This window comes from Rhinolophus sinicus, linkage group LG05, assembly GCF_036562045.2.
Source record: "Rhinolophus sinicus isolate RSC01 linkage group LG05, ASM3656204v1, whole genome shotgun sequence".
NCBI lineage: Eukaryota > Metazoa > Chordata > Mammalia > Chiroptera > Rhinolophidae > Rhinolophus > Rhinolophus sinicus.
Window position 1 is genome coordinate 62,394,323 of NC_133755.1, and position 16,529 is coordinate 62,410,851.

Below are 16,529 nucleotides of genomic sequence, written 5' to 3' on the forward strand. Positions count from 1 at the left end.
CACTGAGGACCTTTTTCTGAACCTGGTAGTGCTGTTAGATTAAATGGCTGGGGGGTGGGGAGCAAGCATCTGAGTAGAGAACTGATGTGGAAACAGGACTGTAGGGAGAGGAGGGGAGAGGAGGGAGGGGAAGGAGCAGAGGGGTTGGGATGCTTATGGAGCCGATGGCTCTACCTGACCCCTCGGTTGCAGGGATTTTTCCTTCTATTACCACATCTCAGCAATGCTGCCTTCTATTACACACTCAGCTTGGAAAACTACAACAGTGTGTGTGGGGGGTTGGATGACGGGCAATGTGGAACCTCTGAGCTAACACTTCTCCCTCAACTTCTTCACAAACTGTTGTTAGTGTTTGTGGTAAACCCAGTGCGAGGGGAGGTGGCTACCAGAGGAGAAGGACCTGTCAAGGTCAGACTGCTGGGTTCCCAGCCTCCATAAAACAGGTGTGGAGAGCACGTCAGTAGCTGCCCACCATGACCTCCGGGGCCCTCCTGCTCCTTGCCTCCATGCTCCTGGGCGCCCCAGGTAAGGACAGTCCCCTCAGTGTAGATCCTGATAGCTCCCCTACCCTCTCACCAGCTTTCTCACCATCACCATGAAAGCCTTTCTCTCAGAGCCAGGTGTAACCCCAGCCTGTCAGTGACCTGGCAAATGGCTAGAGCCAGGCAGGGGGAAGGACGTGAGCCCTGGCTAGGGCTCTAGTACCAACTCTGTTGGTCGTGCTGTGTGGCCTGGGGCCCCCCTTTTCCTCCCTGGGCCTCTGACTCTTCATCTGTCTTATGAAGGTCTTTGGTCCTCATCAGAGGGTCTGATCCTTCTTCTGGCCCACACTGGCTAGGATTAGGACAGGGCTTGTGAGCGAATGGGGACCTCTCACTGTTCAAACCTCACTTCTTGTTCTGTACACTCCTCTTCTCTCCCAGGCCCTGAGGTCATTGTAATCGCCAAGGGCTTAGCTGAGGGTAAGGATTCTTCTGGAAGGGAGAATGGGTGGAGTTGGGCCACCTGACAGTTTTTGGAAGGAAAAAGGTAGACAATCTCTTGAAGGAAGATGAGGGAAGTTTCATTTTAGACCCAGGCCCAGTTCTGTGTGTGTGTGTGTGTGTGTGTGTGTGTGTGTGAGAGAGAGAGAGAGAGACAGAGAGACAGAGAGACAGAGAGACAGAGAGACAGAGAGACAGAGAGACAGAGAGGTGGGTGGGTGCATGAGAATAAGGAAGAGGGGGGCAGTGTTTTCCTCCTGGCTTTCCAGAAGGAACTTGAGAGCATGGGTTTGTTTGTTTCTCTGCGAGTGGATCAGAGCAGTCCCAGGGCAGAGTGGGAGGAGAGGGCCTCCTGGACACCTCACAAGGCCCCACTCCTGTCTTGGGCCCTGGGCACCTCCTGGACTGCCCACCAGCCAGGAAAATGAACTTTTCTCTTTCTTCCCATCTGTGGAGGGATGCTGATGCTGTTTCTTCCCCAGGTCTGGCCTTTTCTAGTCTGACCTCTGAGAGCTATGACCTGGCGATAGCCGACTTGTACAGCAGAGAGCAATCCAGCCAGGGCCTGACCCAGGAGGAGCCCCAGGTACATGGCTTCCTGCTCACCTCCCACAGCCTCTCTCCTTTCTCTTCTCCCTGGAAGGTGCCAGGGCAAGGGCTGGAGGTGTTTACTGGACAGGCAGAGGGGAAGGAGAGGCTGGGAGCTGAAGAGGCTGCTTTTGTTCACACTCATGCCTCGTGCGGGTGGGGAGCTGCATTAGTCGGGCTGGGCCTTCCCCAAGAGGGTCCTCTGGGGTCTGACTGAAGAACAGAAGAGGAGTCCATGCTGGACTGGATTGGTGCTGTGGGTGAGGGGCAGGTTCCGGGGTCTCCCAGCCCCTCCAAGACTAGCAGGACGATGGTCAGGGACCGGCCAGTCTAGTCCAGGCCTTTAAGGACACAAAGGTCATAGACGATCCTGCCGGCCATGGAAGAGTCCAAAGGCCCCTTTCTGCAGTCCTTCCCAGGGTCCTTGGGGTGTTGGAGAGACTATCTCGAGGGGCTTCCTTTCCTGACAGGGTGACCGGCTGATCACAAAGGAGCGTATCCACTGTAAGGCCTGCCGGAAGATAATCCAGAAGCTGGAGGAAATGGTGGGAAAGTCGCCTAACAAGGTAAGGGTATTAGACCCTTTGGTCTGCTGGTCAATGGAGTGGGTGGCCTGGGGCACGCAGCACAGCCGCCCCAGAGGGGGACACTGGAGGCCTGCTGATCCCTGTTGGGCCAGAGCTTCTCAGCAGGGGACCTGGGGGCCCTCTCATTCGTCTGTGGATGGACTTCAAAGAATCCTGGGAAACTGACACTCTGGGGGTGTGAAAGTGGGAGGAAGAATGTGCATGGTTTCTGTCCAATTCTCAGGGCAGAGTTTTGAGAGGCTGGTTCCAGGGGGTTTAAGTACTGGTAAATTCTGGATCTGCCATTTCCTAGCTGCATGGCCTGACAAGTCATTAACGTGTTCTGACCCTCAGTTTTCTTATCTATGGAATGGGATGGATAATAATTTCCACATGGCAAGTTACCTAGGCCTTTTAAGGAGCGGAAAGGTGGGATGTGCTCAGCTCCATGTCAGGCACTGAGTAAATGCTGAATAAGTGGATGTATCACTAGCAAGAACCATTGTCTCACCCTCCCTCTCTCCTTCCCTCTCCGTTGATCCCCCAACCCGCTCAGCATCTTGGCACTACAGGGCCCACCTTCAGCCCTGGGTACTCAGATGTATCCTTCTCCACTGGGATGGCAGTAGAAGGTATTTTAAAATCGAATGTGCCAAGGCTCCAAGCTCTGATCCCCTCCTAACCTTTCTCACATACCTCCTGTAGGTGGAGAACCCATCTAGTCAGGCCCTGGACCCAGGAAGCTATACAGGCAGAGGCTTTCATGTGGGTTTAGAAGCCATTCATGGGCATCATTCTCCATACAGAAGACACGGGGTGGGTGTACAGAAGCCTGAGACCCTGGCAGGGTCAACTGTCTTCTCAAAAGTCCCTGCTGGCCAGGCTTGGGCCAGGGCCTTTAGCATTGGGAGTGGAGTTGGGCCTTGTCTCTCTATTCGCTGCTCCGATGCCCACCTGGCACCAGCTCTTCGCACCCAGCACTCCCATGCCAGAGCTGCCCAGGGCCCAGAGCAGCTGGGGCCCGCAGGGTGGCAAAGCTGGGCAGAGCTCACCGAATTCCCGTGTTTCACCATGGCGCTGCCACTGCAGGACGACATTGCCCAGGCTGCATCCCAGGTGTGCAAGAAGATCAAGGTGTGTCTCCTGAGAGGCCTTTGTAAGACGATCATGAAGACAGGTTTTCATCGTGTTTCCCAGGACATCATGGCGGGCAAAAGCCCCCATGACATCTGTGTGGACATCAAGATGTGCAAACCTCAAGCAGGTGAGTACCAAGGTGACAGCAGGGACTCATTCCTGGAGGACCCCAGAGAGCCTCCTCAAGCATGTGTGACATGGTTTAAAAACACAAAAATGTATCTGTTATAGAGAACTTCATAAGCAGCTCATATGTGTCCCTGCAAGCTTCCTTGTTGTGGTACATTACTCCCCTCACTTCCAACATGAGAAAGTGTGGAGAAGTTGGGTAGGTGGGCTTTAGTTAGAAACGTTTGAGAAATACTCATTAAGAGCTTTAAGAAACACTCATAAGATTTTGGAGGCTTTTTACCTCAGGTAATCCTGGGGTACAATCAGGTCTCCATCTCTCCTCCACTGTGTGACCCAGGGCAAGTAACTTAACTTCTCTGAGCTCGAATTTTCTCATTTGTGAAGGGAGGATAATAATCCCTATTTCTGAGGTTGGAATGAAGACTGAATAAGCTCATCATGTATAAAAAGTTTGACAGCAAGGAAATGGCCTTAGACTGTGATATACAAGAGACATCAGAGCCCCGATCAAACTCCAATCCCCAGAGCAGCACAGATCCTTGGGGACAGAAACCGAGGCTCCATCCTGTTTGGATGACACTAGCATGCTGAGAGCTCGGCTCAGGAATCCTGCTGGGTGGGGAGAGCTGTCCTGGCTTCTCCCTCCAGAGCTGTCCAGGCTGTGCCCAGAGAGAACAGGCTGCAGCTGCAGAAGATGGACCTGTGACTGGCACTGGCAGCTCCTCTCACCCTCACTGATGCTGCGGCACTTGATGCTGGCAGGTCCAGGCTTGCTCCTTAGTGTGCAGTCCCATTATTTCCTGTCATTAGAGCCTGTGGCTTTTATCTCCAAAGTTCTATACATGCACAGGCTCCTGACTGGCTTCCAGGATGTCACTCGTGTGTTCAGCAGGTACAGGGGCTCTGACTCCCCATTTCCCCTGTAGACCCCACACATCTCACAGCCAGCTCTTCTCTCCACTCCAGGTTTCATCTGAGCCTCTGAGGCCCCTGAGCCCACCGTGAGGGGAGAAAGCACAAGAACTTCAGCACTCGAGGCCAGCTCCTCCCTCCCTAAATCCAGAGTCCGCCTCCAGTTTCTCGCACCTCCCTCCTCCACTGCCTTCCTCTCTTAGGAGTAAAAAAATGGCATGCAAGCTTTTAATGCAGTTTCTTTTCCTTTGGTGGACTTGAGAGGAGGGGCTTGGAGGCAAGCTTGGGTGACTTATACATTCATTTGGGAAATGTTTGTCCTATGTCCCCCACACTTTTCTAGATGCCAGGGGTCTAGTGGTGAACAAGACAACCTTAGCTGCTCTCACACATGTTTGAGCACGCACTAGAGCCACATGTTACTACAGAAGCTAGGGTACACAGCAAGTATATCCCCAGATGCTCTAAGAATGGCTGGGGAGACCAGAAAGGTTTGTTAGAGTTCTTTTGGTCATAAGGAACAGAAACCCATCCTTTCGCCCTTTTGCTTCTTTCAGCAGCCAGCCTTCTTTTGCTGTTTTGGGTGAGTGTATTACTTAGGATTCTTTTGTTTTTTTCCCCAAATATTTTATTGGGGAAGGGGAACAGGACTTTATTGGGGAAGAGTGTGTACTTCCAGGCCTTTTTTCCAAGTCAAGTTGTTGTTCTTTCAATCTTAGTTGTGGAGGGTGCTGTTCAGCTTCAAGTTGTTGTCTTTTCAGTCTTAGCTGTGGAGGGCGCAGCTCAGCTTCAGGTCCAGCTGCCGTTTTCTAGTTGCAGGGGGCGCAGCCCACCATCCCTTGAGGGAGTCGAACCGGCAACCTTGTGGTTGAGAGGATGCATTCCAACCAACTGAGCCATCCGGGAGCTCAGTGGCAGCTCAGCTCAAGGTGCCGTGTTCAATCTTAGTTGCAGGGGGCGGAGCCCACCATCCCTTGCAGGACTCAAGGAGTTGTGGTTGAGAGCCCACTGGCCCATGTGGGAATCGAACCGGCAGCCTTCGGAGGTAGGAGCATGGAGCTCTAACCGCCTGAGCCACCGGGCCGGCCCTCTTTTGGTTTTAAGCAACTTCTGTCTTAGCTCATTCTAGTTTAAATAACAAAGTTACTTTTTTGACTCAAATAATTGGCCAGTCCATAGATAGCTTCAGGCATAGAATGATCCAGAAATTTGTGGTGTCACTAGAGCTCTAGTCCTTTTTCTCTGCTATTCTCTCATTTCTTCCCACCTCCACACTGAAATTGACTTCAGGCTAGCGTTCTTCTTGGCAGCAGAAATGGCTGCATCAGGTCACAACTGTACATCTATACAGTAGAGTTCATCAGGAGGGAGAGAGAGTTTTCTGGTAGCTTCTCTTCCAGTAGCTGCCTTGGAAGAGAAAAGAAGCTTCTTTCCCGGAAGCCCCATCAGATTTTTCCTCAGTTCTCATTGGCCTGAATAGGTCAGGTGCCTCACCACTTCAACCAGTCACTAGGTCCAGGGGCCTGGGATACACTGATTAGCATAAGACAAGGCAGGGCACACTCCTGAGACTGAAGTGGGTTCCATGTCACCCTAATCATTTGGTTGAGAATGGACATGAAAATCTGGGAGAGATTGTCGCTGGAAGAGGGGGAAAAATAGGTGCTGGCAACCACAGCGGCAATGGTGTATCACTCAGGTTCAATCAAAAAACCACTCAAAGGCACTCCCAATGGTAAAATCCGGAAAAATAGTCAATGACAGTAACAGATTATAATCGATTGAGTAAATTAGAATCCATGAATTCATATAGATATAAATAGTGAATTAATAAATAAATAAAAGGAAAGTGTTACCTTACAGTAGAATGCCAACTAGTAAATGTAGACATAGTTGCAAAGTATACCCTCTCAAAATACTTACTGATTTGATATTAATTAATAAATTCCATGATTAGTTAACTTGACAGTGGAGAAACCTGCAGACAGAGGATGAAAGTTAATGTCACTATTAATGGGACACAGCAACATCACGGGCCGCATGATAAAATTCACTGAGAGGAACATAACAGCATTTTTCTGCTATTTCTGCTAAAAATGCATAAATCACAAGCAAACCTCAAACTCAAACTGACATTCTACATAGTAGCTGGCCTATACTCTTCAAAAATGCCAAGGTCACGAAAGACAAGGAAAGATTGAAGAACTGTTCCAGATCAAAGGAAGCTAAAGAGATACATGGATATAATTGCAACACAGGGTCCTAGTCTGGATGTGTGTCAAGTACCGTTGAGTCAATTCTGACTTCAGTTCCGTCACGAATGAGTGACGTCCACTCTGTCCTGTCCCCCACAGCCCTGCTCAGCCTCTCCAGGAACTTTGAGGGCTTTCTGACCTGGGAGACTCATCTTTCAGCACTATCTCATATTTCATTTTGGGCTGTCTCTTCATAGAGTTTTCAAGGCAAAAGGAACAGAAAAAAGAGAGAGAGAAAATCCAAACCACATGTCCTTGGCTCCATGGTGTCGCAATCACCAAACGCCTATGTAATGCAGGCACACCTGTCTGTGGGTTTGGATCTGGATGCACAAAGGACATTATTGGGGGTAATCTATGAACTGATGATGGTAATATTGTGTCAATGTTAACTTTCTTTTTTTTAAATATTTTTTTTATTAGGGAATATTGGGGTACACTGTGTTTCTCCAGGGCCCATCAGCTCCAAGTCATTGTCCTTCAGTCTAGTTGGGGAGGGCCCAGCTCAGCTCAAAGTCCAGTCACCATTTTCAATCTTAGTTGCAGGGGGCGCAGCCCACCATCCCATGTGGGAATTGAACTGGCAACCTTGTTGTTGAGAGCTCGTGCTCTAACCAACTGAGCCATCCGGCCGTCCCTCAATGTTAATTTTCTGATTTTGATGGTTGTACTAGGTTTATATGAGTGTCCTTGTAAGGAAATACACACTTGCAACTTTTCTCTCAATTTGAAATTATTTTAAAATAGAAGTAAATGATTTATAGTAATCCAACCTCAGCAAATGGATAGATGGTGGTAACAGGGATGGAGGTGAGGAAGACATTTGGGTGGGTGGATTTGGAGGGAATAATGAAGAGTTCTGCTACGTCCAGGTGAAGCTTATCTGTCAGGTAGCCAATTAGAGACGTCAAACACATTGAGCGGGAGAGGCGACAGGGCCACGGTCCGCACCGAAGTCCTTGAATTGGATGAGATGGCCTAGGAGTGAGTGCAGAAGGATACAGCCAGGACACACCAGCTACTCAACATGTGGAGGCCTGGGAGGTAATGGAGGAGGCACCAGTAAGGAGACTAGGAAAAGGAGCCAATGAGACAGGAGGAAAACTAGGCATGGGGCGAAGGAGCCAGGAGAACAAAGTGCTGCTGGGAGGTCAAGAAAGCAAAGGACAGAGGACTGGCCACTGGCTTTGTGTGCCTTTGGGTCTTGGTGACCCTGATAAGAGTTTTTTCTGTGGCTAGGAAGGACAACATCCCACTGGAGTCAGAGAAGATGTGATGTGAACAGGTATCCACAACTTTATTAAGCGTTTACTGCAAAGGGCTGGAGAGAAATGGGGCAGAGCTGGAGGCCAGGTGGAGATGGAGGTGGGGTCTGTGTTTAAGGTGTTTCCACGCTGATGGGAATGGCTGATCGTGCAGGACAGAGCTGGGAGAACAGCATAGAGGAGGCCTTGAGAAGGGAGAGGGTGGGACCAGGGCCCCAAGGAGGGTCAGCATGGACTTCTAAAGGTGGGAGTATTAGGGATTAGACTTACTCTTAGAGATAAACAAGTAAAGGACAGAGGACCAAGCCAACTTCTGGTAACCTCTCGGAAGGGAGCATGAGTGGATCGGCTTCATAATGCAGACTGCTTTTGAGATGAAACTGCTCATCTCCAGTTTCTTTTCAGTTCTCTAACATTACCTCTCTCACCCACTAGGGCAGCCCTTGGATGCCAAGCTGTGTCATGTGACTCCCTCCCTCCTGGCCACTTCATTGACCCCTGACCCAAGCTAGAGCACGTGACTCTCTCTCTTAGGAATTTGGAATTACCCCATTTTAGTCCAAACTACCTTAGGCAGCCCGGGTCAGGTCGCTGCAACTGTCTCCCAAGTGGTCTTCAGACTTCTTTCTGCCTTTGTTCCCTCACATCCCTTTCTCCACACAGCAGTCAAAGGGCTCTTTTAAAAATGCAAACCACATTTCCCTACTTTCTTGGGAGAACCCTCCAGTGTCTCTTCACAGAACTCTGGACAAAGTTCCGACTCTGTGATAGATGCAAATAAAATAAGACACCTGCCTCAGGCTACTTACAGCCTGAAAACATCATAATAAGGTCACCTTAAATTTACCTAGCACACTAAATCTCTATTAGAAGTAAAAATTATTAATTTTATTACATTGCGTCCCTTGAGTAGTACATGTGTTTTTAGTATTCTGTGTGATGAAATATGAAGTATGCATAAAACACATCTGCATATAGAGGTTTCATGTTTATCTCAAGGAAAAGCACTTGTGTGATTGAGTTGCAAGCTAAATTACCTCATTTTATCAGAGAAAAGTATTTTTAAAATTGTGGTAAAAAAAACACATAACATAAACTTTACCACTGTAACCATTTCAGTGTAGCAGTATCCAGTATTGTTTTGAAACAGATATGTAGAACTTTTTAATCTTGTAAACCTGAAACCCCCTCCTCGTTAAACAACTCTCCTTTTCCCTTCTCCGCAGTCCCTGGTAATTACCATTCTACTTTCTGTCTCTATGAATTTGATTACTCAAGACGTCTTATACTGGTATAAGTGGAATCATACAGTACGAAGTCTGACAATTAAGTTCGCAAACTCGCCAGCATGCGCTTACATTGGCAGCACTGTACAAACAGCTCGGTAAGGTTTCATAACCTTGTATATCAGTGTCTCACAGTTGTGTTCATGTTCACATGTGGTGGTGTCTTGCTGAGTGGTGTTCATTATTGTTGTTGCGTGTTTTTGTGTGCCACCAGGAGAATGTCTGAGCTTGAATTAAAGCAACGAACAAACATTCAATTTCTAGTTAAACTTGGCAAGAGTGGAAGTGAAATCAGGGACATGTTAGTCCAAGTGTATGGGGATAATGCCATGAAGAAAATGGCAGTGTACAAATGGATTAAACGTTTTTCTGAGGGGAGAAAATGCGTCACTGATGAAGAGAGGGCAGGGTGGTCAGTAACGAGCAGAACTGATGCAAACATTGCAAAAATTCGTCGAATTGTGCGTCAAAATTGTCGGCTGACTGTGAGAAGCATAGCAGACCAAGTAAACATCAGTAGAGAAACAGGAAAATCTTAACTGAAAATCTTGGCATGAGAAAGGTGTGTGCAAAAACAGTCCCGAAGGGGCTCACTGATGAACAAAAGCAAAGGTTTGCCAAGACCTTTTGAAGAGGCAAGATGATGTTTTGGGCCGTGTTATCACTGGTGATGAAACATGGGTCTACCAATACGACCCTGAAACAAAGCGTCAAAGTGCACAATGGAAGTCAGCCAATTCTCCACGACCAGAAAAGTTCCGTCAGTCCAAATCAAGAGTCAAAATAATGTTGCTAACCTTTTTTGATATCAGAGGGATTATTCATTATGAATTTGTACCAACTGGACAAATAGTTAACCAAGTTTACTATTTGGAAATTCTGAAAAACTGTGTGAGAAAGTTAGACAAAAACGACCTCAACTTTTTGCCAACAATTCATGGCTCTTGCATCACGACAATGCACCAGCTCACACGGCACTGTCTGTAAGGGAGTTTTTAGCCAGTAAACAAATCACTGTATTGGAACACCCTCCCTACTCACCTGATCTGGCCCCAATGACTTCTGTATTTACCTGAAGATAAAGGAAATATTGAAAGGAAGACGTTTTGATGACATTCAGGACATCAAGGGTAATATGACGACAGCTCTGATGGCCATTCCAGAAAAAGAGTTCCAAAATTGCTTTGAAGAGTGGACTAGGCATTGGCGTCGGTGCATAGTTTCCCAAGGGGAGTACTTTGAAGGTGACCATAGTGATATTCAGCATTGAGGTATGTAGCACTTTTTCTAGGATGCGTTCGTGAACATAATTGTCAGACCTCATATCCCTCATTTTCCCTTTCTATATCTGAACCTCTCGTGTTATGTGGGGTCTCTGCCTCTTATGTATGTGGGGTTCCCATATGTACACAGGTAATTAAATTTGGTCTTTTTCTCTTGTTAATCTGCCTTGTGTCTATTTGATGATTAGAACAGCAGAAGTAACCTAGGAGAGTAGAGGAAAGTTTCTTCCTCTCACACAGTCTCATGCTGTTATGCTGGTAGTAAAACTTCCTTGAATGTCTTCATTTGACAAGTGTAACTTCAAATAAACTAGAGAAGGCAGGACATACAGCTTCAGTAAGCTGCTCAATGTTCAGTCGCTTATTTAGTGGTCTGATGTCATGGCAACGTTGGGAAGACAGTGATGTGAAATAAGTGTGTTTCCAATTCTAAATGCTTTCCCCATATTGACTCTGAAGCCACATTTTACAAATGTGGAGGCTGAGGCACAGAGAGATTAAATGATGTGTCCAAGGTCTCACAGCCTTGCAGATTTGGGATTTGAAGCCAGGCAGTCTGGACCGTGTACCTCCACGCAATGCTGCCTTTCGCGAGGGATGAGGTTTGGGTTCCCTTTTAACTTGGGGGTAAATGTCGGTCATAGTAAGTAACTTTGGCACGTGTCCTTGAGGAACAGCAGGACCAGAATGCTCTGAATACAACTGGAAATGGTTAGAGACAGAAAAACAAGGAAATTGACCACGTTGACTGTTTCTTCCATCCTAGGATGCAGTGAGCTTGACCCTGCAACGTTCCCAGCACAGATCTGAGGAATGGTGCAACAGAGAGTAGGTAATCACTAGGCTTTCCTTGCGAGTTGAATAAGCACTTGAAATTCCACGCCGCCCTTCCCTTTTCGTAACAGGTAGCCTGACTTTGTCAAGTGAACTCAAGTTTTCTATGCTCTGCTCAGAAGCTGTGAGCTGGAAGATGGTTAGAGGTAGCAAATCATATAAGCTTCTTTGCTTTTTGGTTAAGAATCTTGGGAAGTTCATTCCCCAGAGGTAGAAGGGTCACCTTTGGCCTTGGGATTTCACTCTGGACTTCCCTAGGGAGGGGAAATGCGGAATTTCTTTTCTTTGGGATGAGATGGTGTATTAGCCAGATTCATGGATGGCAAGCAACCCAAACTGACTCAGGCTAATTTAAGAAGCAGGAAGTGATTAGGTGTCCACAGACGCCACAGGGTGGAAGGGAAAGCTTAGAACTAAGCTTGAACAGACAGGAGCAAGGCAGCTCAGAGGGTCTTGGAAGAAGGGACAGCTCCACGATCTTGCTCAGTTTTAGTCATGGGGATGCAAGAACTTCCCCCATTCCTCTGTCCTTGTGTTTCTTGCTCCAAAGCCAAATTCCCAGGAAAGCAACTGGCTAAGCTTAGATCAGATGCCTGCCTTTGGTTATTCTAAGGTGGTGAGAGGGAAGTCAGGCTGCAGGAGATCTCAGTGACTCTTTTGGCTTATGAAGTGGGAGGATACATGCCTGGATGGCTTACTGTCTACCAAGACTTTTCACAGTAGGTGCCAGATTGTTCCCCAGAGGAAATTAGAGTGATTTTAGATGCTGTGTGGCTGAATAGTGTCAAATGTCCAGCCCAGCTTCTAATGACAGGTAGGTGCTATCCTTGTAGTACTTTCAAGTTGGAAGACATTTCGGTGACAGCAACCAGGAACTAAAGCTTCCTGGATCTAGGGGCTTGCCTGCACCTAAGTAGAATGTGCTTTCCTGTATACTCAGGCTGAGAACTTTGGAGTTTACTCAACAGACCTCAAGAGTACCTCCTGTGGGCCAGCAGGAAATGGTCCCTGTCCTGGGGTCAATGCTGTCAACCACAGTACTCTGTGGCACAGTGTGAATGAAGGTCAGAGTTGAGGGGCTGCACAGATGTGTCACTACTCAGAGCTAAAGTCCCAGAATTTGTGGGTGACTTATTTTTAAAAAAAGCTTCAAGGTTAACTCTGAAATAATGTCACTGTGTGATATGATGCGTTGAGTGGGGAAGAAAGGTGAAGTATGCTGCCAGGAATGCTAGGGACATCCCCAGAGATATGTCAGGGTTGTGAATGAGGCTTAGTGGGATGGATATTGCTTTCATTTTACACACTTTTTTTGAGCTCCGGACCCGGTTGACCACTTGGGAGCCCTCTTCTGCTGTATGTATCAGTTTCATTTGATGAATGAAAGTATTTTTTTAGGGACTGAAGATTGTACCACTTCAGGATTGGCCACCCACCTTGAGGGACCCTCAGCATAAAGGATGCTTTGCTAACCTGCCCGGAACTACCTTCTCGGAAGATGCTATGCTCATCTGGAACTACCCACTGGGAACAGAGGGGCTCAGAGTACCCAGACATCTCACCCTCGGGAGCCATGGCTCTCAGGGACCTAGCAGCCTCCAGTCAGTGAAGTTCCTCCCACCCACTATTCTTCTTTTTTTTTTTTAATTGATTATAATTGATGTACAATGAAGTACTCCATTGGGTGAATTTTGACAACAGGGAGTAACCACCATCCCTATAAAGATACAGAACAATTCTCAGCCCAGAGCATTCCCTCTGTGCCCTTTTGTGGTCAATAACCAAGCTTCAGTGAGAAACTTCTCCCAGAAGCAGAATCACTGCCTGTGGGGCCCACCTTCCTCCCCAGCAACACCCATCAGGGGATACAGCCCGATGAAGTTCTGAGGCTTCCTTAGCGTCCTGCCTTGGCCTAGGGAGGGTCTATCCATATGGGTAGAGCCCCAGGCCACATAGCTCAGGGCCCCAGACAGGGTAGGTTTCATTCTGATGCTGTTGCTCGATAGATGTTGATCTTGGCGAGCCTTTGTCTCTTTGGCTCACAGGACCGTATCTGACACACAGGACCAACAACACGTTCCTTGCAAGACTCTTGCAATGCTCTGCTGAGACAACTCGCCTGTGAGTCTAGCATGGTGGAAGCTGTGCTGTGCGGATGGGGAGTTACCTAGAAGGTGCTGGGGAGCCAGTGAATAATTTTAGGCAGAGGATGAGGTGATCAGAATTGCAGTTGTCCATAGTTAATGACAATTCTCCTCTGTAGGCTATACCCCAGACAAAGTTGGAGCCATCACTCTGCCTTGCTGCAGACTTGGCCCCTGTTCCAGCAGTTGGGCACCTGCTCTTTCCCACACCCTTGGAGCCCCAAGCCTGGAGGTGGGCTCCTGTCTCCAGGCACAAGACTCACCCCATGTGCCTGCCTTACGTGCCTGCCTTAGAGGCCGTGATCCGTCTATTGTCCCCCTGAGGACCGGAATCTCACTGTCTCCTCAGTCATCGTTGGATGCCCCTCTCCCACTGGATGCCCAGGTCATTCCCACTCAAAGAGATGCTTTGGTTGGGAGTGGGGACGATGCTCAAGGAGAACACCTACAGGTGCCCCTAAAAATAAGAATCCCCCAGGCAGTGGCTGTCACTCTAACTCTACCCAGATACTGCAGGCTGGGTGCTGGGGCATAAGCCAAGGGTGGGGAGGGGTGTGGACCCCAGGCCAGTGGGACCCCAGGTGAAGGGGTGGGGTGGGAGTGTGGGCTGGTCCAGGGATTTAAGGCTCAGTCAGCTCCTTTGAAGGTGATTTTGAAACAGTCCAATGTAGTACAGGGGATGAAGATACTTTACTGTCAAAACATTCTGTGGAGACCACACAATAAATTTTATACCTTTTGTTATATTAATTAACTAAGATAATATTTATCATAACAATAAATATTATGTAAGTATTAATTAAATATTGTTATATAAAATAGAAATATTATTAATAATAATTAAGGAGGTTACTATGTTCAATAACACCTTTAGATGAATTTATATTTTATTCACAATAGCACGTACATATCTTTAAAAGATGTTTCACATCTTAATGTGAAACATTAATGTGAAACATCTAGATGTTTCACAGGTTAAGATGTTACTCATCTATTTCTGGCTGCCTACCCCTGGGAAAGAACCCCTGGCCATGGAGCGGGCTGCCTTCATGGCCTTGGGACCAGCCAAATCTGACCGGATCAGGGAGGAGTCCATCCATATGGGTGGAGCCCAGCCTGTGGCCTGGGGCGCAGTGATGAGAGGCCTTGCTCTGGAATTGGAACTATTAATAAAAGACCCAAAGGGAGGAGGCTGCTAATAGTTACAGTCTTGGAGCTGGGATAGCCATAATGGCTGTAAGCAAGTAGGAGATACGGGAGACCGGATATCAGAATGAAGCCATCAATGAAAATGAAAGTAATAATAATTGTAGCAATAAAAATAAAAACTATCTTTTGTTGAGCATTCTCTATATGGTAGGCTCACTTCTAAGTGCTTTACAATATTATGTCAGGTAGTTCTCATGAAAACCCAAAACCCCCAGGTGAGGAAGCTGAGGCACAGAGAGGGCACATAACTTGGTCAAGGTCTACAGCTATGAATTAGCAGATCTAGGATTACAGCCCAGGCCATCTCTTGCCCTCTTCTGCCACTAAGGGAGCTGGACAGGTAGCGCTAGCAGGGTGATGGGAGACAGTGACTCCCTGCAGCCACCTTGATTTCCTGAAGTCTGCATGTGTCGTTCTGTGGTTGCATTACCACAGGACTCCACTGTGGGGTCCCGCTCGCCTTCTCCAACCCTTCTTCCGCCATCTAGAGTGGATCTGTTTCTTGCCTCAGACAGAGACTCTAGCCCGAGGCAGTGAGGGTGCACAGAGGGTTCATGTCCATTTGTAAGTTCCTTGGGACCTCAGAGTACAAAAGGACAGACACCTGAGAAACTGCTCAGCTCCTTGCCCGGCTGTGGGACATTCAGTAAGTCCTGTCCCACTCGCCCCCCCCCCCCCCATATTCCCACCCCAGAGAAGACGTTCATTCGGAGGCCCAGGGGACCTCACTGGCACCCACCTGGGGGAGCAGGTGTTCTGTGGCCTGGGCCTGGTGTGGGCAGACTTGCGTGAATTCCCTGCTGGTCCTTCACAAGTGTGCTTAGATGTGGGACGTTTTTTTCTTTCTTTATTGGGGAATATTGGGGTATTGGGGAATATTGGGGGTACAGTGTGTTTTTCCAGGACCATCAGCTTCATGTCAAGTCGTTTTTTCTTCAATTTAGTTGTGGAGGGTGCAGCTCACTGGCCCATGTGGGAATCGAACCAGCCACTTTGGTGTTATGACCACTGTGCTGTAACTACTGAGCAAATGGGCCGCCCTTTCTTTCCTTTTTCAAAGTTGTGGATTATTTCTCACATTTTGTATGTGGCTATCAATTCCAAAGTTGTTTCCTGTCTCCAGCTGGCTTGGGGCTCTCCTGTGATGACTTTATTACCAAGGTTGATTAGAAACATGACTCAAAGTCAGTGGTACAAGTTTTGCCACTTACTGGAGGAAAATTAACTGTTTCATTACAATTATAGGAAAAAAATTTTTATGACAAACCTCAAAGCATCCAACCTCTTTCTTATTTCCCTCATATCAACTGGTATTATTATGGGTCAACTTTTCATAAAAACAATTAGATACCAATAGAAAAATTTTGTTTTATTTCTTAATTAATAGCTAATAAAATGTCTAATATTTATCCAGGGCTTCCTATGTGCTAAGCACTTTACATACATTATCTTTTTTATTCTCACAACAATCTTATGAGCTAAATATTATTATCCCTGTTTTATATATAAGGAAGATGAGATTCAGAAACACTAAATAATTGCCTACGTCCAGAGTTCACCCTCTTAAACATTAGGTTGTCTTGCCTCACCTTTAACTGTAGCATTGAATCCTTAGCATTTCATTATTTGACTAAAATAGCACACACTTTTCGAAAAAGGCACACAACATAGACACAGACAATAGTTTAGTGGTTGCCAGAGGGTAAGGGGGCGGGGGGTGGGGGGTGGGAGATGAGGGTAAGGGGGATCGAATATATGGTGATGGAAGGAGAACTGACTCTGGGTGATGAACACACAATGGGATTTATAGATGATGTAATACAGAATTGTACACCTGAAATCTATGTAATTTTACTAACAATTGTCACCCCAATAAATTTAATTAAAAAAAAAAAAGAAAGAAAAAGAAAAAGGCACACAAATCCTGAAAATATT

At 47.2% G+C, this 16,529-nt stretch overlaps 1 protein-coding gene across 1 annotated transcript; it reads left to right on the top strand.

The window, feature by feature from the left end:
* Nucleotides 1–4,549, top strand: GNLY (granulysin). Its single transcript, XM_019714531.2, has 5 exons — nt 1–525; nt 1,466–1,569; nt 2,042–2,137; nt 3,227–3,401; nt 4,373–4,549. The coding sequence occupies exons 1-5, from the start codon at nt 474–476 to the stop codon at nt 4,381–4,383; spliced, it is 438 nt and encodes a 145-aa protein (XP_019570090.1). The 5' UTR covers nt 1–473; the 3' UTR covers nt 4,384–4,549.
* The last annotated feature ends 11,980 nt before the right edge of the window (nt 4,550–16,529 follow it).